Below are 24,296 nucleotides of genomic sequence, written 5' to 3'. Positions count from 1 at the left end.
CATAAAAGCTAATTTTAAAGTTAACATAGAATCATAGAATCATAGAATTGCTCAGGTTGGAAAAGACCTAACATGCTTGAGCTAGAACAGAAAAAAATTGAGAGGAAAAGTTTAAGGATAAAAATCTGTTTTTATTGGCCTAAAATTGAGGGAAGCACATCAGCTTTCTTGTAGCATCAGAGTCTTCAAGCAGACAATTCAAATAAATGCATTTTGTTTTCATAAATATTATTACGGGTCTTAAAATGAAAAAAATTTAATCAATTATTTTGTTAAAACTAGGATTTTTAATAATATTAAACACTTATTGGAATATCTGAAATCAGAAAAAGAAAAATACTGTCTTTCACGTACACAGTAACACCTCTCACAGCTAATTAAAATGAGTGTTTTTAAGCTCCCTATTCACCCACACTGAAAATGCAGTGCCAGCCTGGTCAGTAATCATCTGTCATTATCAATAACTTAGGAGGCAACAATGACTGAGCCTGACCTTGAGAGGAGCTGGAAGGGAACATCTTTGTTCATCCAGACGACTCCCCTGGAAACAGAAAGTCATGGACAGTGAATCCTGTGTTTCAGCATGTTTGTTTCATTTACCCTCTGCATTCTTCTCCATATTCTCAACTTGTATGTTTTTGTTCTTTATAATCTTCTGTTTTAAGCAAATTGGGAAGTTTGGAATAAGCAGGAGGAGTGAAGATGGAACTTGGCCAGGCTATTCCTAATTTGGCATTAAAACTCAAAAGCCTTACAGTTCCTTAAAAGCAGAAAGCTGGCAGAAATGAAAATAATTATCCCAAAGGAATTTTGTTATATATTTTTCCAGTCTCTTTAAGCTACTCTACTTCTTATTCAAACAATAAATAAACAAAGATTTATTGATAGAAAAAAGTATTCATAGAATAGTATTTCAGACTTTTTCTCACAGTTTTAGAGTTCCCTCTCCCTTGAAGATACCACACCATCAGGCAGAGCAAAAAAGTTCAGAGAAAGTTTAAGAAAAGTAAGAAATTTTTGAGTATTAGGCAAGACTTTGGAAAGTTTATATGCCTTCCTTCCATTCACATAATGGAATAAATCTGTCTCTTGGAGGCAAAAGAGAAAATGAGAATCACTTTCCATGCTTACATCTGATTAGTGCAAAGAGCTTTATGGCACAGTCCTGCTTATCTCCTTTACTTGTTATGCAACATTAACTGGGCATATGCAACTGGATGCCTAGTTTCTTCCTCTGTCAGTAGATGCCTTTCTTATCGAAGGCTATTTCATTCTCTGCCTTCTCACTATGGCAAGAGTTTGCTCACTTCCAACACACTTCTGCAGCAGAAACACAGTAACAGAAACATTAGCCACGAGAACCCTCAGTGCTGACTAAGCAGAGGTTGAGAACAAAAGAAGTCAAAAAGACATGGGAACCTATGCTGATATTAGTCCAAGTAGGCATAAGTACAGAGAGACAAGATGCATAATTTGCACAGATAGGAAGCCAAAAACTAGGATTGTAGCTTTCTCTGACACAATGTATGTAAGAATTAATAATTAATTACTGACATCAGTATCCTCCAACTCTCATACAGGAATGTGATGCTGTGACTATTTTTTTATACACCTTCAATGACAGCTTAATGTAACGGTTAATGGACAGGATAAGCAGCTCCTGACCTTCATTCTGACAATAAGAAGAATCTCATTCATAACAGCCACATCTATGTGAGCATTTTACAGTGAAACAATCTTGTAAATGTATCTGATAGAAATATATAAATCTGAAATAACTTTTCTACTTTACATACAGTAAAAATGTAAGATACTTAAGGGCAGAAGTTTGAGGACAGTGTTCCACTCCTATAAGGTGAAAAGACCTGCCAGCAGAGCAACAGTGTTAACACTGAGCAATAGCAGTACTAACATTGAGTATTAATAAGGATCAGGATGCTTTTTTTTTCTTTTCCTTTGCTATTTCTGAAAGAAAAAGATATCCATTATACATTAAAACAAACAAACAAAAACAAACAAACAAAAAGCCCACTTAGGTTTAAAAAAAGAAAGAAAAAAAGAAAGAAAAATGACCTGATGAGTTGTGAAATCAAAATGGAATAGGGCTGAAGTAAACTTTACCTTTGTATGGAGGTAGTAATAGCCATTTTGTATTTGGGCAGGTCATGGAAGTGTACATAGAGTACACAAAGTGCAAATGGGTGTTCAATTAATGTGACCTGGAGTTTTACTTGTCAGTGTACTGGGCTGAGTCTCAGGAGAAAGGCTAGGTTCTGAAGTAGGTGTCTCTGGAACAGAATTTTGGGGCAAGAAAAGACTATGTTCTGTCAAAATAAGGTTGAGACATGAGAGACACAGAAGTGCAAAGCAGCCCCAGTTTTCTGGAACAAACTGCGGAAAGTATGGGGACAAGCTTTCTGTGCACTGGGAGATTTTTGCATGTGGAAATGGAGTCTGGGAAACTGCAATGTTGCAAGGTCTCTCTTCTTCTTTGGCATTCTTGACAGATCTGATAACTGCAAAAGGTTTCCAGTTTCAAAGGAGGTCCTAGTGGATGACCAGTATCTCAGCCTGAGGGAAAACATCTTGAGATGCTATAAGTCAGTGTATTAGAGTTTCTGCAGAGAAGAGAAAGAACATGCCAGCACATTCCATGCTAGACTGCCCATAGTTAAAGGAGCTCCTCCTAACAATCACTCCTCTAGAGCAAAGCAAAGACCCAATGTAGCTCAGGTTGTATAGTGCAAAACCTTATTTTAGTACAAAATAAAAGACAGGAATTATGTATCATCCTACGTGTTACATTAGATCACAGTTAACCATAGTATTATAAAGAAATGTTAACAATCAGAGTATTGGCAGACTGTAAGGATGCTCTGAGAACATATAATCTGAAAAGAAAAAAAAAAAGCTTTAAAAATTCAGTTGCTAGATATATAAACTATTAGTATTATACTATCACTTAATTTGGCAGAGGAAAGATGTTTTTCCCTTTTGTATTTCATTTCACATTGCAGTGTATACATCTGAATGCACGCTTTTTAATAAAAGAATTAAGTCAGAGTCTTCCTTGCTTGTGCAAGTTAAAGCTGACCTTGCTAAATGCAGTTACGTTAACACATGTAAATGTCCTATTAATCACCTGTCATTAGTATCTGCTACCCAGCAGAAAGTTTCTTGAAGATTTTGAAGACTGTGCCAGAAATCCCTTCGTGCAACTTTGATTTTCTCTCAAAATCATAATTCTGAAAAGAACACTCTGTATACAGTGTATATAATGTGTATAGCTCTTCCATCATGCAAGTTCTAGAAATGAACACAGGAAAACAGTTTTGAGACTTCATACAGAAGCTTGGACCTAGAAAACCAGATATTCTTCAAGTCTAAATTGAAGGTTGTTGGGATTGAAATGACAACATAAAGAGCAGCAGATGGTTTGGCTAAAAAAAAAAAAAAAAAAAAGTGTGCAAAGTCTGACAGAATGATTTCTCATTACCTGCATTTTTTCAATCATCTCAAACAAGTCCACAGTCTGTGGGGAAAAAAAAAAATGGACAACAGGGAAAATAATTTAACACTTGCAAAAGTTAATGTTATCTTCTGTAGTAAAACAGATACTAATCCAGCATCTCTTTCCATGTTTACATACAAACTATTTATTTTCTTACTGAAGATGAGAAGGAATCTTTCTGCATTTACTGATAGCAAAGACAATACAACTCTAAATAGTTTTCAGCTTATATTGCAAAAGCTTGACCTGCAACCTGATAGAACGGGAGTCAGGAATTCATATTTGTGAATGGGTTAAACTACAGGCCTGATACAATATACAGTAAAAAGTGATTAAACAAACAAGCTTAGGATTTTTATACAGAAGTGGACAATTATAGGTGTAACACAAGCATGCACACAAGCTTGCCTTCTGTCATTTCTTCTGCTCAGTAGTCCAATGCACATTCCAACCCTGAGACAAAGGAATGTAAACTGCCTTTACCTTGTTGGGAGCAGCAAAAGCAAGAGTAGATGGAATGCCTTGGATAGGAGAGTCTATAACATTACTGACACAACACACTCCCTCCTCAGAACTCCTGTGAAAGACAAAAGGAAAAATAAAAACTTCTAACTCTTGTCAAACACAAGAAACAAGCACTTGCCAGTGATGCTTTCCTTGCCTTCTGCTCTTTTTAGCTTCTTTCCAAACCATTTCTTGTCCAGGAGAAGCTATCATTCCCTGTCAGCTTATTTATAACCTGCAAAGTTCCTGAATAAATCAGCAAAAAAAGGCAAAGTGAAATTAGCACAGACGTGGCTGGAAACAAACCCTAGGTTTCACATGCAATACAGGACCAAAGCACTTTGTAATTCAGTCACGGAAATGTTTGTTATGTAATCATGCGTCATGATCATGAATTGTTATCCCCCAGGTCTTAGATGCATGATCCTTACTACCATTTAGAGATCAGTATCTGGAAGTGGCAAAGACTCTTGCCTTGAAACAAGTGTCTGTATTTCCTACTGTACGTAAGAACTACTTTATGTGATTACAAAGTTATGCTCTCATTAGAGGCTTCAAGTATCTCTATGCTCCTCAATTCTCTGACAATTCACAATATATTCTGGTAGTCCATTTGTGTCATGTAACTTGTATATAGTCTCGATCTTGATCTTGATTACAGAGTAATGCAAACCTTCCATCCATACTTTTTTCCTAACACTGAAATGAGAGAGCTATGTTATACATCTAAAGATTAAACTAATATGGGAGGAAAGACTGAGAAGTTAGCCTCAACATACCCAAATAAATACTGTAATAGTTAAATGACAAATGTATTTAAAATTAATATTAATTTCACTATTAATTGAATTTCATTCATAGTATTATTAAATATTAATACTATATATCCATGTGCTTTATTTATCACTTCTATTCATATAGTTATAGCATACCTAGGACTAACAAAATACATGTCCAAGGCAGTATATGTAACATGTTCATTACTTGTTTTGGAAAACTGAAGGCTCTGTTCTGTAATACCTAAAAACTAACAGCTAAATCTGAAAATTTCTAATTTCCAGAAACTAGTCATAACCAGAGAAATCTAACAGTAGATCTTACATGCAAATGGATGCCATGGAGCCTTGCTGGATGCTATAGTGTTTTTCTTTTCCATGCCACTGTTTTGACTCCTGAATCATTCAGTAAGGAGTAAGTTATATACCTATAACATAGAAATTTGGCAGATTTTGCATGAGGTCAGTGACCTGCTCCTGTTCTCCTGCCATAAATTTAGCTCCATATTTTGGGCTGACTAAAGCATTACTCAGAGGAACTGCTCCTTACCATTCAATCCTTGCACAGTTCTAATGTCAAAATGCAGCGGATGCCACGATCACAGGCCTTACCATGCACTTAGAGATACTATCAATTCTCCAAATATCTCAGGAACGTACGGAGGAACTTTAAAAATCCAGAAGAATGATTTAGAATTGATGCTACCTTTGAAAGAATATCTCAAAACTTCAGGGCTATTGTTACTATCGCTTGAATGTTCAAGTAAATGTTGGACACTGACAATAAATCACTTGCACTGTAGTCTCTAGAACAAAGCCCACGTGTGTAATTACAAAGCAGAAATATCACTGTCAGAGAGCAGAACACCGTTTCTGAAAAATAAGAATAATTCTGCAGGTTGGGAGAGCAAATAAGTACACAATATGTACAATGAAATGCATTTTTGCTGAAACTTTAATTTTATGAAAAAGCAGTAAGGGGAAACAGAGGCTATGGAACAGACTGAAGGCTAGAACAGGATTTTATTAGAGACAATAACCAATGCGTTAACTTCAAGGAATTATCTGAACTAACAGTAGGCCTTCCACTTGGGTCACAGTAACCCCAAGTATCAATACAACCTGAGGACGAAAAGGTAGAGCGCAGCTCTACTGAAAAACATTTTGGGAGTACTAATCGATGGCAAACTGGATACAAGCCAGTAATGTGCACTTGTATCCCAAAAGCCAACCATATCATGGGCTGCATCAAAAAAAGCGTCGTCAGCAGATCAAGGGAAGTGATCTGGCCACTCTATATTATGCTGGTGAGATCTCACCTGGTGTGCTGTGTCTAGATGTGGAGTCCTCAGTATAGGACAAACACGGGCCTATTGGGGCATGTCCAGAGGAAGGCCACAAAAATGATGGAACACCTCCCCTACAAGGACAGGCTGAGAGGGATGGGGCTTAAACTAAAAGAGGGGATATTTAGACTGAACATAAGGAAAAAATTGTTTTACAACAGGGGTAGTAAAGCACTGGAACCAAATACCCAGAGAACTGGTGGATGGATGTCCCATCCCTGGAGACATTCAAGGTCAGGTTGGACGGGGCTCTGAGTAACCTGATCTATCTGTAGACATCCCTGTTCATTGCAGGGGAGTTACACTAGATGACTTTTAAAGGTTCCTTCTAACTCAAATGACTCTACAATTCTATTCCACTGCTAAAGACTCAATTCTGAAATGGTGCAAGAAGAACCTCTGCAGACTTCTAAGCTAGTACCTCTACACACACAACTCTGCTAATGCCCTTTGCTCCTGTCTTGCAGCATCCTCTGCTATTTCAGTCCCAGAATCCCCATACAGATCTATAAAAATAGTTTCTACCTATTATAACTAAGCCAGATCAACAACAAATTCTATGCTATTATTTGTTCTGAAAGAAACAAAAATTGGATTCAGTGGGTTTAATAAAGCCTTTCATCTATGTGGTAAAGTCTCACCCTGCTTCCTTTCATGAACAGGAGCACCTCGGCCAACCCCTCTCACCTTCCCGGAGCCAAAAAAGGACACCAGGCACGAGGGCACCACAGCAGTCGCACACCCAGCTCACAGAGGGGCTCGCTTCAAAGCTGGACTTCCCAGCTCAGATCACGACACACACTTCTCACCTCATCAGCTCCCTTCCTTTTCAGTCAGCCTACAAGAGCTCCTCTACCCGCTCCCACCGCAAAACAGCCATCGCGGGGCAGGGTCCCATGCCAGCCTTACACCCGAGACCCTCTCAGCTGTTCCCCCACCCCATCCCCAGGCTGCAGGCTGCAATGCAAACTGCCCAGGGAGAGCCGCTCAGTGTCCGTACGTACCCTCCGTCGGCTCCAACGGGAGAAGCGTGCTTTCGGGAAAACATGCCTGAATGGCTAAGGCAGCTCCCCTCTGTCCTCCTCAGGAGCTTCCTCTCCTCCCACCTCAGCACAGAAAAGGGCACAGGCTCCCTCCCTCCCTCGATTTCCCAAGCCAGGCTTCAAAGGAGAGACAGCAAAGAGCACCTCACAGCTGGGACGAGGCCCCAGCCGTGGGGCAGGAAGCTCCTGGGAAGATGGACATGGCATAGAGAGATAGAAAAGGAGGAGGAGGCAAGGAGAAAGAGAAGAAAACAGGGGATGGAGTGATGGCTCCTGCCTTTCCTTTGCTGTGGAAAATCAGTATAATCATTCTGCCTAGATTCCACCTCTCTAGGGGATCCGTATCTCCCTTGTAGGACAGCTGAATCTAAGCGACTGACTCCAGGTTGCTAATGACTGTAAAACACGCAGTATTAAACAGGGACACCTGAAGAATCCCTTATTCAACTCTTCTGCAGGGTAAGTTCTATTCACAAGGTTCCTTTTTGTATGCAGTGGAAAAAGTGAGCAACATGGAAATCCTCCACAACTTCCAATTTGCTTCACGGGAATACTAACAAGATATCAACCTCACTACCTTTGGTCTTAGGAGCTGATGTATATCAAATAATACAGAGATTTGACATTATTCTTCGTATGAAATAACTGGATGCTGTCACATGTAAGCAATTCACTCTCTAACGGAGCTCAAATCTGCAGGTCAGAAACCCCATAAATACAAGAATTTGCATTTACTTGTGGCATGGTTAGATTGCTGCTCCTAATAAAAACTGAGGATGAAAAGATAAGTTCCATGTGTAGGCTGTCAGTACTAACTACTGCCCTCCCTAATAGCACAGTCATTAGCAGCAGCAACAGCAAGACTGGATATGGTGAAAGCAAAGTACACAGAGAGGCCCAGGTCTTTCTGACATCCTTCAGAAGCTTAAAACTAACTTTGTTCACACTCTAGGCTCAGCTTTCATTTGACAACCTCACAGGTTTACCTAACCTCCTGTACAACTGCAGTTGTGCACAGAGCCCTCAAAATCCAGAAGCAAATCAGCAAACAGTTACTATATGCTTTAATTGCTGTTCTAAGTAGCATCCTTTAATACTAGCCACATGAATAAATCACTTTCACATGTAAGCGAATCACAAGCCCTCTTACCCCTTTCTGTTCCTTAACTTACAATCAAGCTAACAATTGTTGCTGTTCATGCAGCTGATACAACAGTATCACGTAATATAAGCTTTTAGTTGTATTAAGTAGACTCAGCTCATACTGATAGTTGCGTTCTTACATGAATTCTGCTTATTTATAGTCTAATAATACATATATTTATCTAATTTGTATGAGTCATTCTGTATCCTATAATTTTGTTGTGGTTTTTTGTTTGTTGTTTTTTTTAAGAGACTAGCACACAAGCTTCTATTCTTTTAGGTATCCTTGTAGGTATGTTAATATATGTAATTCAATAACCAGCATCTACAGTTTTTGCTACATATTTTCCTCATTTTCATTAACAGACTTTTTTTATAACTGCACTAGCATTTTATGCAGCTCACATAGGAAAAGTCTGGATTAGAACATTGAACCTGATCTCTGCAGTTTTATCAATTATGTGAGTCATTCTAGGAACATTAGAAGCTCCACGGAAGCTACGCAGTACCAGCATATTCTTCAATAGTAAACTCTACAGAGCAGAAACTCTTTTTTTTTCCCCTGTATTTATTACTGCAATATTACATTCCGTCATCTCAAGTTCATAGACAGAAACACATATGTTCTCACACCAGATGTTTCCACAGATGTATGCGCACAGCTTCTAAATAGCATACTGGATAGAAACACAGCACCTCCCACAACCCGCTTGAATTCATTATTCTACGCCAAAGGTTGACAGAACGAGAGCAGAATCTCTTTGAGTCTTGACAGACCCTCTTTCATGCCCCTCCATCTCTTCAGTTTATATAATTTCCTACATGCACAACTGCTCTCCCTATCTCCTCCCTCCCCTTCGCCTCTCTCCCGCTGCACAATGCGGTATAGCACAATGCCTAAATCTTTAAAAAGCAGACGCTCTCCCTCCTGGGGCTTAAACTGCTTCAAGATCCATCCGTTACACAATGCACAGCAAGCAGCAGAGATCTAAAACTACCCCCCTCCAGCTGTTTTTACACCCATTCCTTCTAGATGCAAAATATATTTAATTGGTATCATATGCAAGGAGAGAATAAAAGCAGCTAAGCTGTTCATCCCCTACCTGAGCAAGGTTCTCTCATCCCCAGCTGGCAAGCGGATGGAGACAGGGAACCCAGCTGCTCCCACATAAACTCTCCTTTCCTTGCACTATAAATTATTCACATAGGTTGCAGCATCCTCCCTCTCTCTTCCTCCCTGCCTCCCTCCCTCCCTTGCTTTCTCTTACACCGCCCCCACCTGCAGATGAATGGAGGCTGAGCAGGTCGCTGCTGTCATAGTTGAAATGAGAGATCACTGACGACAGAACAGGCAGACCTAAGTACAGCTGCTCTCTGAAGCTGAGAGGATTGGTCCTAGAGGAAGGGGCCAAACTGGCATCTGCCTAGGTGGAGCATGGGCAGCTCTGTGAACCCAAATACTGCACCCTGCACTTCTAACACCAGACCCACAGTGATGCCCTGTAAAAATCAGTGAGTTTTTTTTTCACATAGAAAGCTCATTTTTGTGGTTCTCTCAAGAATAACAGCAGTTATTGGGTGTATCAAGTTATAATCAAGTTGAAGTTCTTCATCATCAGTTTCTAACAGAAGTTATCAAATTTATTAATAAGTCAGCAGGTAATTTTTCTTGGCACATATGAGAGATCTCTGAAAATCAGAGAGACTTATTGGCATCCAGGAATTCTTGTCCTGAAGATATATCTCAGCTGCTCAACTACAGGATAAGGAGTTTGAAAACAAAATATATGATTCATAAGTCCATATTTTGCCAAGAGTAGTGCATTATATTTTGAATAATCATGTCTAAAAGAAAGGAGTTAGCTCCTGTGCTTTATTATACAACTAACTTCATAAATCAGTTTAATTATCTTAATAAATAATAATTTTCTTTAGACTATTGGACAAGTTCCTCAAAAGCAGTAACATGTGGATATAAAAAGACAGTATCAGCAAATTGTATGTGGAATTAAGGCAGAAATGAGAATTTCTGGATTGCCAGGATCATGTTAAAACAGCACGGACAGTTTTTTTTACAGCAGAGGCAAATCTGTAGAGTGAGGAAAGACTGAAGAGCACAGAAATAAAAACATGGCCCTTGTCTTACTCGGGTCAACAAGTTAAACATTTGCAGCAATGAAATTTAGCTGGACATGAGCCAATGGTATGGACTTGCAGCCCAGAAGACTAATTGTATCCTGGGATGCATCAAAAGAGGCATAGCCAGCAGAGAGAGGGAGGTGATTGTCCCCTTCTGCTTTGTCCTTGTGAGGCCCCAGGTAGACTACTGCATCCAGGTATGCGGTCTACAACACCAGAAACATGGAGCAGGTAGAGGGGAAGGCAACAAAGATGATCAGAGGGCCGTAGAACCTCTCCCATGAAGAACAGTTGGGGCAGCTGGGCTTGTTTAGTTTGGAGAAGGCTCCAGGGAGACCTCATTGTGGCATTCCTCTATCTGAAGTGAGCTTATAAACAGGAAACTGGCTTTTTACACGACAAGATAGTAATAGGACAGAGGAGAATGGTTTAAACTCAAAGAGAGGAGATTTTGATTAGATGTTAGGAGGAAATTTTTCTCTCAGTGGGTGGTGGAACAGTGGAACAGGCTGCCCAGAGAAGCTATGGATGCCCCATCCCCAGAGGCATTCAATGCCCGGTTGCATGGAGCCCTGGACAGCCTGATCCATGAGTAGCAATCCTGTCCATGGCAGGAGCATTAGAACTAAATGACCTTTAAGGTCCTTTCCAACCCAAGCCATTCTATGATTCTATGAAATGGTATTCATGTTTGGGGAATAAGCAGCCTAATCCAAACAGAATGACAGGGTGTATATGTGAACTTCTTGTGCTATGCATGTACCTACAGGTTTCCAAATCATCAGAAGAACTGCTACAAAGATACACTGGATGGGAAATAAGGGAGGTCAGGCCTGGAGGGATGCAGTATGAGCCAGAACCTTCTTTCCCTCCTGGACAGAAAGGCCATCTGACAATTAAGGGTCTTTTTTTTTTCTTTCAGAATTATGCATAACGCAGCTTTCAGCTTTCACAGCTCACCAGTTTTTCACAGGTAATCTGAACCAGCTGGCAAGCATCTCCTAAAAGCCTGAAACTCTGAAGCTTTGAGGGAAGTTTTTATTTTCTGACAGGGTAAAACTGGTTAAAGAAGTCAGAAGTACCGGTGTAGAAGGGAATAACCTCCACCAGGCCCCTCAAGCTGCAGAATCCCTAAAGGCATGACACTGCCAGACCAGAACCCCCATCCCAGACAGGAAACCCCTCCTTTTGGCAGGTTTCTGGAACAAGAGGAGGATGCAGCTGGCCCTTTAAAAGCACGAGCAACTGCTTATTTGTGTGACCAGCACAACCCACTGCAGTGCATGAGCTGGCTGGAAGCAGCTGCAAATTACTGTGCCTTAAAAATATCAGGGAAATCCAACATGGAATACACCTCGAGGTACAGAAGTTCACTTTTAAATGTACTCAGCAGGGGGGAATTTACGTGGTGCTGGATTCTTACGTCATCAATGCTTGATGCATTACGAAATTATGTGGCTTAGTCACATATTTTTATTCTTTCTTTTTCATTGAGAGAGGCCATATGACAACTTAGTCTTGACATTATTCTCAAGGCATAAAATAAGAGCCATCCTAAGAATATTTGTTATCCGAAGAGACTGCAAGGAACATATGTGCTTAGTCACATTCAAGATGTTTGTCAGAACTAGAAATTCAATTCCAATTAAATCCATTTTACTTTTGTTTCACTTAGAAACATAGTTTCAGTTAGATCCTACATCTCTTCTTTGACCTAACAGAAGAAAACATGAAAACGTTTTCACAGGATAACAATTCAGATGCCATACAAACTGCAGTACTGTACAGTGTGGTCATGGCACAAACCAGAAATTATGATGTACTCTTGCTAATTCAGCAGCATCCATTAGGAAAGAAAACTCATGTCAGAGCTGGATAAAGCCTGCACTTACCACTAAGTAAACTGACAATTCACATCTTGCTGAATCGTGCCAAAATAAAAGCCAAATTCTTTTCAGCTCAGCTGTCTACTCACTTTAATGATGTAACAAAGAAAACACCCTTCCACTGACGTGTGAATGCACATGTGAATCTGAAACGTAACAACCATTTTTTCCAGAGGCAGAAAAAACAAAGCTTCCAGCTTCCTCTCTCTGAGGTCAGCTGCCTCTATAGCATGGCTGGAGAAAAACATGGTGAAAATTAGTGCTAAAGCAAGTGATGAAACAACCAGTGTTGCCTTTGAATAGAGAATATCTAATGAAGCAAAAGCAAACTTTATTAAAACATATTTTATGAATTTGTTTTCTTTATTATTTCTTTTCTCAACAACTTACTTCTCTGTGAACTTCCTCACTTGATTTATTACCCTCTGTCCTCTCTTTTGGCTGTATCAGTGCATCTTGCATGTCCATCCAATAAGAAAATTTAAAAAAAACCACTTTTTTGGTTTTACTTGGTTAGCTTTTTGCCTTTTAGCAACTCAGAGCATGTTGGAAAGGCAACCTTATGTACTGGCAACATAAGCAGCAAGAATATAAGACTAGGAGCAGGGAAGCAGACAAAGGCACAAGAACTGTACAACTACATTAAGTTTTCTCACTGCATATAATCTCCTTTGGCTTTATGTTTGCAGAAAAGAAAGGCAAACACTGCTTTCTACTAAAGCTGCTCAGCCTGCAGAAGTTTTATTCTCTCTTATTTCCAGCATCACTTAATAAATTCTAGTAAGTCAGTACATGAGAAGGGCCTGGCAGTGTGTCCTGGTGGCCAAGAAGACCAATGAGATCCTGGGGTGCATTAAAAAGATCGCAGCCAGCAGGCCAAGGGAGGTGATCCTCCCCCTCTACTCTGGCCTGATCAAGCCTCACGTGGAGTATTGTGTCTGATTCTGGGCTCCCTGGTACAAAAAAGTCAGGGATCTCCTGGAGAGAGTCTAGCAGAGGGCCACAAAGATGATAAAGGGCCTGGAGCATCTCCCCTATGAAGAAAGACTGGGTGACCTGGGTTTGTTCAGCCTTCAGAAAAGAAGACCGAGAGAGGATCTTATTAATGTTTATAAATATCTCAAGTGCAAGAGAGAAAGGGACATGGCCAACCTCTTCTCAGTGGTCTGTAGGGATAGGGCAAGGGGAAAGAGCCATTAACCAAAGCATAGGAAGTTCTGCACCAATATGCAAAGAGACTTCTTCATAGTGAGGGTGACAGAGCACTGGAACAGGCTGCCCAGAGAGGTTGTGGAGTCTCCTTCACTGGAGATATTCAAGACTTTCTGGACACCCAACTGTACAGCCTGCTATAGGGACCCTGCTTTCACAGGCAGCTTGGACTTGATGATCTCTAGGGGCCCCTTCCAACACCTACAATTCTGTGATTTCGTGATCTTTTTGTGTTCTTTTGACTATTCTCAATTGATTTTCTAATTTCATTTAAACTATTTCTTTTTTCTCACTTCTTTTCACACTGGGTGTTCCACTTCATTCTTTCTCAGTATTCCAGAAGACAGATTTTAACAGACATCTTTCCTCCTCGCCTTTAGTCGCAGTCATGTTCTTTCCTCTTCTTTGTGATCCAAGTTAGGAGCTCTCAGATAGCACAAGAGGTGAAGTCACTCTTAGATTCTACTTAGTAGTGCAAACTGACAACTCACATCTTACATGTAGTAACATCTTTCAGCAACAGAACTACTGCACGTGCAGAGATCCTACAAAGTCCTCCAGCACAAAGTAAACAGTGAAGACAAGGTTGGGCTCTGTCGTTAAACAAAAGCAGCTGCAGAAATTTTTTATCAGTGCTAATGAAATCTCAGGTTTGAAGCTCCTGCCATACAGAGGCTGAAGAATAAAAATTAAAAATAATAATAATAATAAATTTAAAAAAAAAAAAAGAGGTTCACAGTCTTTGGAGTTTATTTGGTTGGGATCTTTTTTAAGGGAAAAAGTTAAAAAATGTGACATAAATGAATTTCAGAAGTCTTAGGAGATAAAATCAAATATCACAACCTTGATAAATGTTTGTTACTTTTCCATGTTTCTCACGGCAGAAAATGAGGGACTTCTTCCTCAATTTCAAACACTTAGAAATTTTAAACGTGTAGGCAGCCCTGAAAATTCTTATGCACCTCCTCTCTTTCAGAAAAGAGAAATCTTCTAGTCCTGCACAGCACACTAAGTTCTCTGACTTATTCTCTGCAAATTTAAGATTTTCAGGTATCCCTGAGACAGATGAGGAACTAGTAGCAGCAGCAGAGTAAGCTGCTACTAAGTAGCAGCTTACAGTATCAGCCCTTCTTTGAAATACATCTCTACTCTGACTGATCAGAGAAGTCACTGCAGGTAGAAGACAGCCATGTCTACCAAAACCATACAGTAACCATGCTTAGAATGAATTTCACCCTTTGTTTGATAAGAACTGGAATAAGTAGAAAGACAGAAAGAATCTGCCAATTGCCAAGAAACAAATGCTCATTCTGCCAGGAACATTCAAGTATAACTGCAATTGTCAAAACACACATTTTTGAACATCCAAGCACAAGTGTGATTTTGTCAGGGTTTTGTTTCCTAATACTCAAGATATCAGCGTGATGAAAAACATATCCATCATAGGTCATGGCTGTCCCACAGACACATCTGCAGCATAGGAAGTTCTGCACAAATGTGCGCAAGAACTTCTTTACAGTGAGGTGACGGAGCACTGGAACAGGCTGCCCAGGGAGGTGGTGGAGTCTCCTTCTCTGGAGATGTTCAAGACCTGCCTGGATGCCTACCTGTGCAACCTGCTTTGGCAGGGGGGTTGGACTCAATGATCTCTGGAGGTCCCTTCCAACCCCTACAATTCTGTGATTCTGTGATTCTGTGATTCTCCTGACATGGAGAAGACTGAGCAGAAAAACTGAAGTCATGCTTCACAAAGGTGACTAAGCAGAACCTGAAGGTCAAAGGAAAAAGTAGACAAGATAGGCAAAGGTGGGTCAGTATCGCTTTGTTCCCAGTACTTGCGCAGAATCTCAGAAATTGCTTCAGGAAAAAGATACAGACTTGGTGATTCAGAGAGATTAATGGTATCTACGTCACAAACCCTTGGGAATAAAACAAGCTTCTCTGCATACCTGCCTGATAAGAGAGGTTACTGCAGGTACTAAGTTAATTAGTAGCAGTCTGAGCAGGAGGTAGAATAGATAGTGAGATGAAACAGGGGAAAAAAGGTGAAAGGTGAAGTGCTTCTTAGAGAATGAATGATGAGCAAAGATCAACAATGAGATACTGATAGAATGACTGAAGAACAAATTCTGCAGTCTTAACTAAAGAAATATGCTGTCTGATCTCCCAGAGCATGCAATAGAGAATATATAGCAACAATAGAGAATATAAAGCTTTCTTCAACAAGTATCTCTAACGCACATGAAAGGGAGATTGTTTATGTAGTGTTAGATTCACAAAGCAGTCTGTATCACACTGATAGAAATGTTGAACTAATTAACTCACAGATGCATTACACAGCTTTTTTTTTTATAAATGCATAAAATCATTTCTAGAGATTCAGCCTACTAATCCATAAAATTCCATAGGTACAGATACAGAAGTTACCTCTCAAAATAAACTGAAATAATAAAAGTAACAGCTAATGTAATAGAAATACCCACATTTAGCAGGTATTTTAGCATTTTTAGCATTTTTCACAATGGCATTTCATAACTATGCCTATAAATACTTCAAAAAACGGTGCACCAATCAAAATTACTCCAAGTATTTTCAGCAAAAACTATTTATTTTTTACCTATCCACAAATGGAACATTTCCAATCACAAGTAGCTGTCTACTGAATAATGAAGATTTTTTTACCTCCGTAACTTTCTCCTAACTTAGCAAAAAGGTCCTGCCCCAAAGCTGTTTCTACATGCTTCCTCCCAGCAGCAGATCATGCTGAAGGTTGCAGTGCCTGAGTTCTCGGCAGAAGGAAGACTGTAGAAGGATAAGTAATTCAAATTAGGATTCAACAATATTCAGTGTCCACACTGGAGCTGGAAGTTACCTAAAGGCTTCAATCTGAGCTAACAACCCCTGACATAATTAATAAGCTTTGCTGAGGACAAGGTGAGCCTTAGATTCTACAGCTTTCTGCAGGGCTTTGATGTCAACTCAGTCAAATAAAGAGCTTCCTTCTACTCCAGTGTTTTGGGCTGAGCTGACCAAATGGCACACACTGCAGACCTAGAAGAGATTTCTGCTCTCCTATCCCTCCCTTTCATCACTCCAGCTACATATTTGCACTTCTTCCCTTGAATGGGGATGTAGAAGTTAGATAGATGATCCTTTGCTTATCAGATTCAGCCCACTAAACTGGCAAACAATATACTCTGGAAAAACATAAACACCTTTTGGAAAGCTTAGACAGCAGAAATGGCTCAGCAAAGGGTCAGCTGAGTGCTAGAATACCTGCAAGGAGGACACGCTTTGACAGCTGGCAGGCAAAAGGAGAAAGGGCTACAATTTTCCACAGAAGTTACCTAATAAATAATAAAAATAAATAAATAAATAATGAAAAAAATAAGTAGTAACCTAGTTTTATTCAGCTGCCTCATCAAAACACACTTTAACTCATTGCTTTAAAAAGTGGAAATATTTCCTTTAAAAATAATTCTTCTGGCTTTTTTATTAATAGCTCAGCAAGTAGAATGTTTAGCCATTCTTGAAGTGTGTTTTAATTTCCTCCTCAACCTGGTAGAATTTAAATCATTTTTCTCCAAGGAACAATTTTACAACTACCACCCTCTAAGCTGCCTGGTTAGAAAGAGGTTGTTGTCTGTAATCAGGTATCAGATTCCACCCATTCATGCTTTCTGTACAGAGAAACTGTGAAAACAATTTTGTCCAATCCTCATAAGCAGTTAAGGTGTTCTCACCATTAGGCACACAGAAAAAGTTGTAAGAAACAAACTGTCTTTCCCATTTAGATGATAATCTTGCAAAATGACACGCATACACCAGAAGCCTGACTTCTTCCTCTTCACATGGTTGTTAAGCCTTGCATCTTCCACTGAAATTTTCTCAAAAGTTAAGAATGGGTAACAGAGAGAGCTGAAAATCCTTTATCTGTCAGCGGCCAAAATGCAGATTATAAGAGAAAAGAATATTAGAAACTTAGAAACATAAACAAGTCCAGGCTGGAAGGGAAGATCACTGGCTCAAGCTCCTTTGGAAAGCAAGGCCTTGAACTTATTTGAGTCTTCCAGCCAAGATGATTCAACCACTTCCCTGGGCAAGTAACAGCAACATTTAATTGTTCTCACATTGAAAACTTTCTTTCTCGCGTCCAGCAGACACTCCTCCTCTTCCCTATTGCCTCTTGTCTGTAACATTTATCCTTGTGACATCATCCTCTCTGCAACTACCTACAAAGTATTGGTAAACGTTGAACAGACACTCCCAACCCGCCCAAGCTTCCTATTTTCTAGGCTATAAAACTCCGTTCTTTAACCTTTCTTAAGCTGATGAGCTCTCCAATGCTCAAATTATCTTTCTGACAGTTCACACCCAATTGTTCAATTTGCCTTTTGAACTGGGAGGACCAACAATGAATATTAATTAATAAGCAATCAGTAGTAGGGCATACTCATATTACAGATAAACCAGTCAGCCCATACAGGTAATTTACATTTAGTATTTGAAAACTGCCAATGCTTTTCAGACATACAATTGAGGTATAGATGATAATGGACTTCAAGAAGCAATTCAGAACCTGCTGTGATGAGTATTCCTTGTTCCCAGGTATACCTTGGGAGTAAAAAGGATTTTAACCTAGCCCTCTGAGAAGTAACAACCATAATAACCTATACTCTTTTTTTCCATCCATTTGTAAAATCAAAGAGGTCATAAAACAATATCTCACATGCAGTGCCCAATTAGGATATAAAAATGTACAGATTTACATTTTACAGAACTTGTAAGTAGATTTATATATGGGACATGTGACGCGGGTTTGGCCTGCTGTCCTTCCTGCTCTGTGAGGCAGAGATCCAAGATCCTGCTGCTGCATGTAGAGAATGTAGATTTCAGGGCAGAGTTTCTTTCATGAAAGTACAGCAAACCAAACACAGGTAAGCACTCCCCCACCGTTCACTCCGCCCTCTTTTCTAATGAATTTCCTGCTTTTGTGGGACAGACCTGGAAGGGCTGGAAAAGAGTAGAAGGTACGTGATCAGCTAGAAATTGTTTTTGAGCCAGTATCTGGAAAAGCGAGGTTCTATTTTCCTATACTTGCACAATGTTCCTATGATATGTACCTTCCAATACCCACCAGCTTCCAGCCTTTACTTTCAATATAAATCTTCTTCATCTCCCTAAAGGAAAACTCAGAAGGAGGAAGGGAGAGTTTTTATTGCTGTTCTGTCCTAAGGACAGAAGGGGAAGGAGCAGGGACAGAAGAGCTTGCATATATTCCCTTGTGATGAAGAGAGAAGTTAAAACATGACTGCTACAACCTACCAAATCCTCCCTCAGGTAAGTGTGTTCTTAAAGTCGACAGTAGAAAAGGTAGCAAAAAAGTAATCGGTCTATATGCTTATATGTAGGATATATGTTAGTGTAAACACATGCAAGATGACTTATTAATCATAATATTTTTTGAACACCGTATGTTCCTGGCATTCGCTCCACATTGACTGTACAGAGCAACTGCTTTATTTTTCAGAGAAACAGGGTTTGGAACTAAGGACAGGAAGGGCACTGGTGTTTGGGAATAGAGTGGTGCAACAAAGCACATCAAAGAAAAGAATTGAAGAGACAGGCTTATACTAAAATGTCTGCATTTTGCAAAAACAGACATACTGCAGCTACACCTAGAACCTAATGTGATATTATTCTAAAATGCTACACAGAAGTTTATAATGCTACATAGAAAACAATTTACTGAGGCAGAGCTCCATTAATATGGCTACATTTTTTTACCATGATCTGATGTAGTATCTGAATGTTGACTAATGTACTAGAATAAAACTTGTCTATCAACTTTTACGTAAAGTGTGTAGCCTCAAGTTTTCATCCTAGACTTCTGGAATAGGTAACTGTAACTTTTTAGATAAGCGTGCCAGTAAGTGCTGATGGTCTATTTATGCCTTTTATGTCTTGCAACTGCAAGCCCAAGCATTCCTATTAATTCAAGAAGCATTCTCATGAAATATTCTAGTACATTTACACTGTGTGTATTTATGCAGAGATCTCCCAGTCTTACTATGCATATCTTTAGCTGCATGTTCTCATGATGGACTGAACTTGCCAATATATGGTATTATGGTCATGATACTGATAGCACATTTGCACACTCATGTCTCAAGCTGAAAAAGACTTACGGCTTATTCTTATCTTTTTTAAATCTTCCACAGATGTCTATCCCCTTAACTCCTAATCTGTTCTCAAATATCTGCTACCACCATCCACTATACCATGTGGTTAGAAGCACACTGGAAGAACATCCGTCAAACCCTGCTGCTTCTTTTCACTGCTGCTCTTCTCATTGGGGTCACCATGCTAGCCATTTCCTCCAACATTAATCCAGTAGGCTACTTCTTCCTAGGGGTAGGTGGAGTGTGCCTGATTGGCTATTTGCTGAGTGTGCTTATTGAGTGTTACCTGAAGCATCGACATGACACAAATGAGATACCTCCAAACAGTCAAAGCCAAGAGGGGTAAGCACTATTTCTTCTTACTTTAACTCTCTCTCCTCAAGCACGGCCATTTTACGTATTGTTTTGCCAGCCTTCCCCTAGGAAGATAAACACAAAAACCATTCCAAAAGACAAAAGGGTTTTCCTGTATTAATATGGCACAGGTTGCAAGTACCTGTGCCACGTATCTCTTTTATGTTGTCCCCCTTCACAATGACCTACAAACCATTTCCAAAGTTACGAAGGTTAAAAAACCAGGCTCAGTTTTACCTTCCATTGAGTAATTGAGTCCTGCCAAACAATGAGTCAGACAAGGAAAAAGAAAAAAAAGCCAAGGTAATACTGAATCTCAGGTGGATTTAGTTCTCTAAACCTTATCTCTAGAGCAACTGTTCCTTGGTAAACTTTTAAAAAAGAACCTGTAACTGGGTGTGTTTCCAGTCTTAAAAAAAACATTTGACACTAGTAGGCCCAGACTTTGAGAGGCTCTAAATATTTCCAGATCTTTTTGGCTTCTTTTGCAGGTTACTCAGTATGATTAATTTTATTCCAATTCACCTACTGCGCCTGAAGAGTTTATCTGTATATTTGCTTCCTTGGCCATATAATCCAGACAATCATTATCCAGCTCCATAAGTTGCTTACAGTTATCAGACACAGGATATTGTAGGAGTGCAGGAATGTTCTTACACATTTATTTTTAGAAAGCATATGAGAAAGAAACTTTGGCTTTGCCAACTTTAAAACATAGTAGAAGAAAACTGCTACCTACTTATTTAAAAATACAACCTAAAAGATAAAAAGTTTCTAAAGTAGCACTTTTCTCTGCAGACACTTTTCTTCAGACCTTGCTTCAATTAAGTGAAAATACTTATGTTTCTCTTAACTTATTTAAGAACTTATGTTCTTAAAAATTTATGAACACTGAGCTATTACAACAGAGATTAGATTTAAAAAAAAAAAAAACATGGCTCTGTTTTATTCAGATAAATAATTATGAATTAACAATTCTTAGTAGTACATTTTAAATAAGTGTATATCAAGATAAGCCTAATATACTGAACTGAACGGTGTTGGGTTTTTTTTTAATTTTTCTGGTAACAGTGGGAAACTGGTCAAATGAGCTAAATAGACCAGGAGGCAAGACATTAAGCTGGCTGGACAAGTGAGCAAGTGCAATAACAGAATATCACATACATTAATACCACAGGAGATATCCTGCCCCAGTCCTACCTACCGATTGAAGCATAGTTCCATTTCTATGTTATCCAACTACATGCCTCTGCATTAAAATTAAAATGAATGACCACAGTAACTGACATTCTGCTTCTGTGCACAGGATAAATGCTGCCTATGAAGCACCTACATACGAGGAGGTGATGACTATGTCAGCGCCAGCAATATGGACAATAGCATCCAATCCAGGCTCAGTGCCCTCACCACTGAGCGAACCTCCCCCTTATAACGTCGTTATTGAATCAACTGCCCAAGGAGAGACTGCGGTGGTAATTCCTGGGGTCTCAGTGGCATCAAACACGAGGAGCACCTCTGAGCCAGACAGGAACTCCAGGATACACTTGCAACTGGTTCTGCCCCGAAGCCAGCAGCGCTTTATTTCAGACACCAATGAAATGAAAGGTAATGCAGATAGGTATGAGCCACTGGAACCACTCACTCCACCACCTGCTTATGAGAGTGCCATCTATGATGAGGTCTTTGAAGACGTTTTCCAGCCCTCCATATTAGATTAATTCCACTTTCTATGAATGCAGGACCAAACATTCACCTTAATATATTAAGTTTGTCTTTCCATTCTTTGAAGCAAAGCTGAACTAGCACCTAATTCACTAGAGCCCTTTTGCACAAAATATAACTCACTGCAATACCACAGTGCCTCATCTTGGCACAAGATAAACAAAGACACAGAAAAGAACATTGTGATATACAGCAGCAACTCAAACTGGAGATGCACCTTTTGTGAGGAAGAAAGTGAATCGTAAAGAAAGACAACCTGCATCAGAAAGGAGAGGAACAGAAGCATTACAAACACCAGCATCACAGAGCATTGTGATCATCAACCACCTTACATTTCTTACTAAGAGACTGAGACTGCAGTTCCATGATTATAGAAGTGTTGGTACAACACACATTTACTTTCTGTGATGTTTTGTTGCCACCCCTCTGCTGCACTCCCACCACTGCTTTAGTTGTGCTGTGACTAAGAAGAGGGTGGCTGTGCTCATTTGAAAGCTAGCACCACCTACTACCTACCACTTCACTGCTAACCAGCTTGAGGTTGAAAAGCTCACAGCAGGAATGGGATTATAATATTACACATGCTGTTCAGAATGTTCTATGTAGTCTCCAGATTGTTGACTGAAGGAAGAAAACAGCATCTTTTTCTCATAGAACGTATACATACCCTCTGTCTGGAGCACCAATTTTTACAGTTCTACAGGAGAGTTTATTTATGCTACAGTGCAGGCTCAAACAGACTGCTCAAGATATTTCATAGTCATCATGGCACACATCAGTGTAAAAAGGTCAACAACTAGAGTTCATTGTAACAACCCTGTGAGTGGAGGTTTCTTTCTGGAACCTGGAAAGGACCAGCCTCTGTGTCAAGGCTGTGACTGCAGCAGAGAGCACTTGCAAATAGGAGCCACAAAGCAGAGATGGCCTTCATCAAGACAGCTCTCCTTTTGAGCCAGGTTTGAGCTCTCTCAATTAGCGGTGCTAAACAGTGTTTTTAAATGGGCCAGTTAAACTATTAGGATCTGCAGTGCTGAAGTGGTTTGCAGTATGCAAAGAGACACTGAGATCTGATGAATGTCAAAGTTTTTCAGAAACAGAGAAAAATGGTCATCCAAATCTCCTTATGATTGAGAATAACCATCATCACAGCATTGTTTCCTATGACTACAACATTTTTCACTCATTTCATAAGCTAAAAGCAAATAAATTATTTCTTATTGCTTGATTCTTTATAGTTGAAAGGAAAAAAAAGGAAGTTGTATGTTGTTTATAAATAAACAGGAATACATCAGAAATATTTATTGGCATTGACCTAATTGTAACAATATTATTAAGCTTGCTCCTGTTTGTTGGTGGATACCCCTGCCCTGCAATTTGTTTAGGGAACAGAGCTGTGTCTCTGAACCAAGGAGATAAGGAAGCTCTGCTGAGTCTCTGTAATGAGGAAATAGGAGATCCTGCTTGGAATTGGTCCCTGAACATGTAACACACTTCTGGGAAACTTCAGCATACATAACACGACTGAGAAACTTCTGCATATGTACACATCTTGAAATATTTCTGCATATGTAACAACAGTTACGTATATAAGCTGTTTTTGCAACCTATGTATGATAGGAGAATTACCCCCCATGCATCCACCACTACTATTAAAGAATGTCTGCTTTCTAACACTCCACTTTGAATCTTAGAGAGTTCCCTGGTAGACCACCATACGGTATCACCATTATGCTTATTTAATAACACTGGCTTAGAAAAAGAGGAGTTGCAATTCTAAACCTTCAGACAAGTCACTTCATTACGAGCAGAGATGAAGCAGCTATGATACCTATATTGTAACAGTAGTATGAGAGGCAAGTTCGCTGGTAGAGATGTGGTGACTTTTTTATAAAGCCTACCATTTCTTGCATGTTTACTGATGGGTCATCGCATAATTGTAGAGTGGCCTGGATTGGAAGGGACCTCAAGGATCATGAATCTCCAACCCCGCCTCAATCATGGCCACCAACCTCCCCATTTAATACTAGACCAGGCTGCCCAGGGCCCCATCCAGTCTGGCCTTGAACACCTCCAGGGACAGGGCATCCACAACCTCTCTGGGCAGCCTGTTCCAGCACCGTACTGCTCTCATAGTAAAGAATTTCCTCCTGACATCCCACCTACATCTTCTCTCCTTCAACTTAAAACCACTTCCCCTTGTCCTGCTGTTATCTACCTTGTAAAGAGCTGACTCCCCTCCTGTTCATAGGCTCCCTTGATGTACTGAAGGCTGCAAGGAGGTTCTCTTCTCCAGGTTGAACAAGCCCAGCTCCCTCAGCTTGTCTTTGTAGCGGAGGTGCTCCAGCCCTCTATTCACCTTTGTGACCGACCTCTCTATTTCTAGGCTTTATTTCTGCCTAAGCTCGGTGTCATTCTTGGCACGGGCAGCATAGTTAAATTCTTGTATTTCTTACCTGTGTGCCTGGTGACACTGTGTTT

At 39.8% G+C, this 24,296-nt stretch overlaps 2 protein-coding genes across 11 annotated transcripts in view; one reads left to right on the top strand and one right to left on the bottom strand.

Moving 5' to 3' along the window:
• LOC125703747 (rap1 GTPase-activating protein 1-like) overlaps positions 1-24,296 on the bottom strand; it is a 55,301-nt gene that overhangs the window by 30,448 nt on the left and 557 nt on the right. For 8 of the 10 annotated variants that reach the window (XR_007380966.1, XM_048968629.1, XM_048968599.1 and 5 more), the window contains exons 1-4: positions 9,427-9,557; positions 3,995-4,088; positions 3,497-3,532; positions 494-541 (exon numbers count right to left, since the gene is read on the bottom strand). Coding sequence is in view for 9 of the 10 variants with exons in the window: in XM_048968629.1 (XP_048824586.1) it covers positions 494-541; positions 3,497-3,514 (66 nt within the window). In the remaining variant the exon portion in view is untranslated. Of the gene's footprint in view, positions 1-493; positions 542-3,496; positions 3,533-3,994; positions 4,089-9,426; positions 9,558-9,602; positions 9,636-24,296 lie in introns of those variants that run through there. The other 2 variants (XM_048968609.1, XM_048968688.1) reach the window with 2 other exon arrangements.
• TMEM139 (transmembrane protein 139) lies at positions 18,551-23,040 on the top strand. Its single transcript, XM_048968837.1, has 3 exons — positions 18,551-18,900; positions 19,782-20,084; positions 21,403-23,040. The coding sequence occupies exons 2-3, from the start codon at positions 19,843-19,845 to the stop codon at positions 21,812-21,814; spliced, it is 654 nt and encodes a 217-aa protein (XP_048824794.1). The 5' UTR covers positions 18,551-18,900; positions 19,782-19,842; the 3' UTR covers positions 21,815-23,040.

This window comes from Lagopus muta, chromosome 1 (genome assembly GCF_023343835.1).
Source record: "Lagopus muta isolate bLagMut1 chromosome 1, bLagMut1 primary, whole genome shotgun sequence".
Taxonomy (NCBI): Eukaryota; Metazoa; Chordata; class Aves; order Galliformes; family Phasianidae; genus Lagopus; species Lagopus muta.
This window is presented reverse-complemented; position numbering and strand designations above follow the sequence as displayed.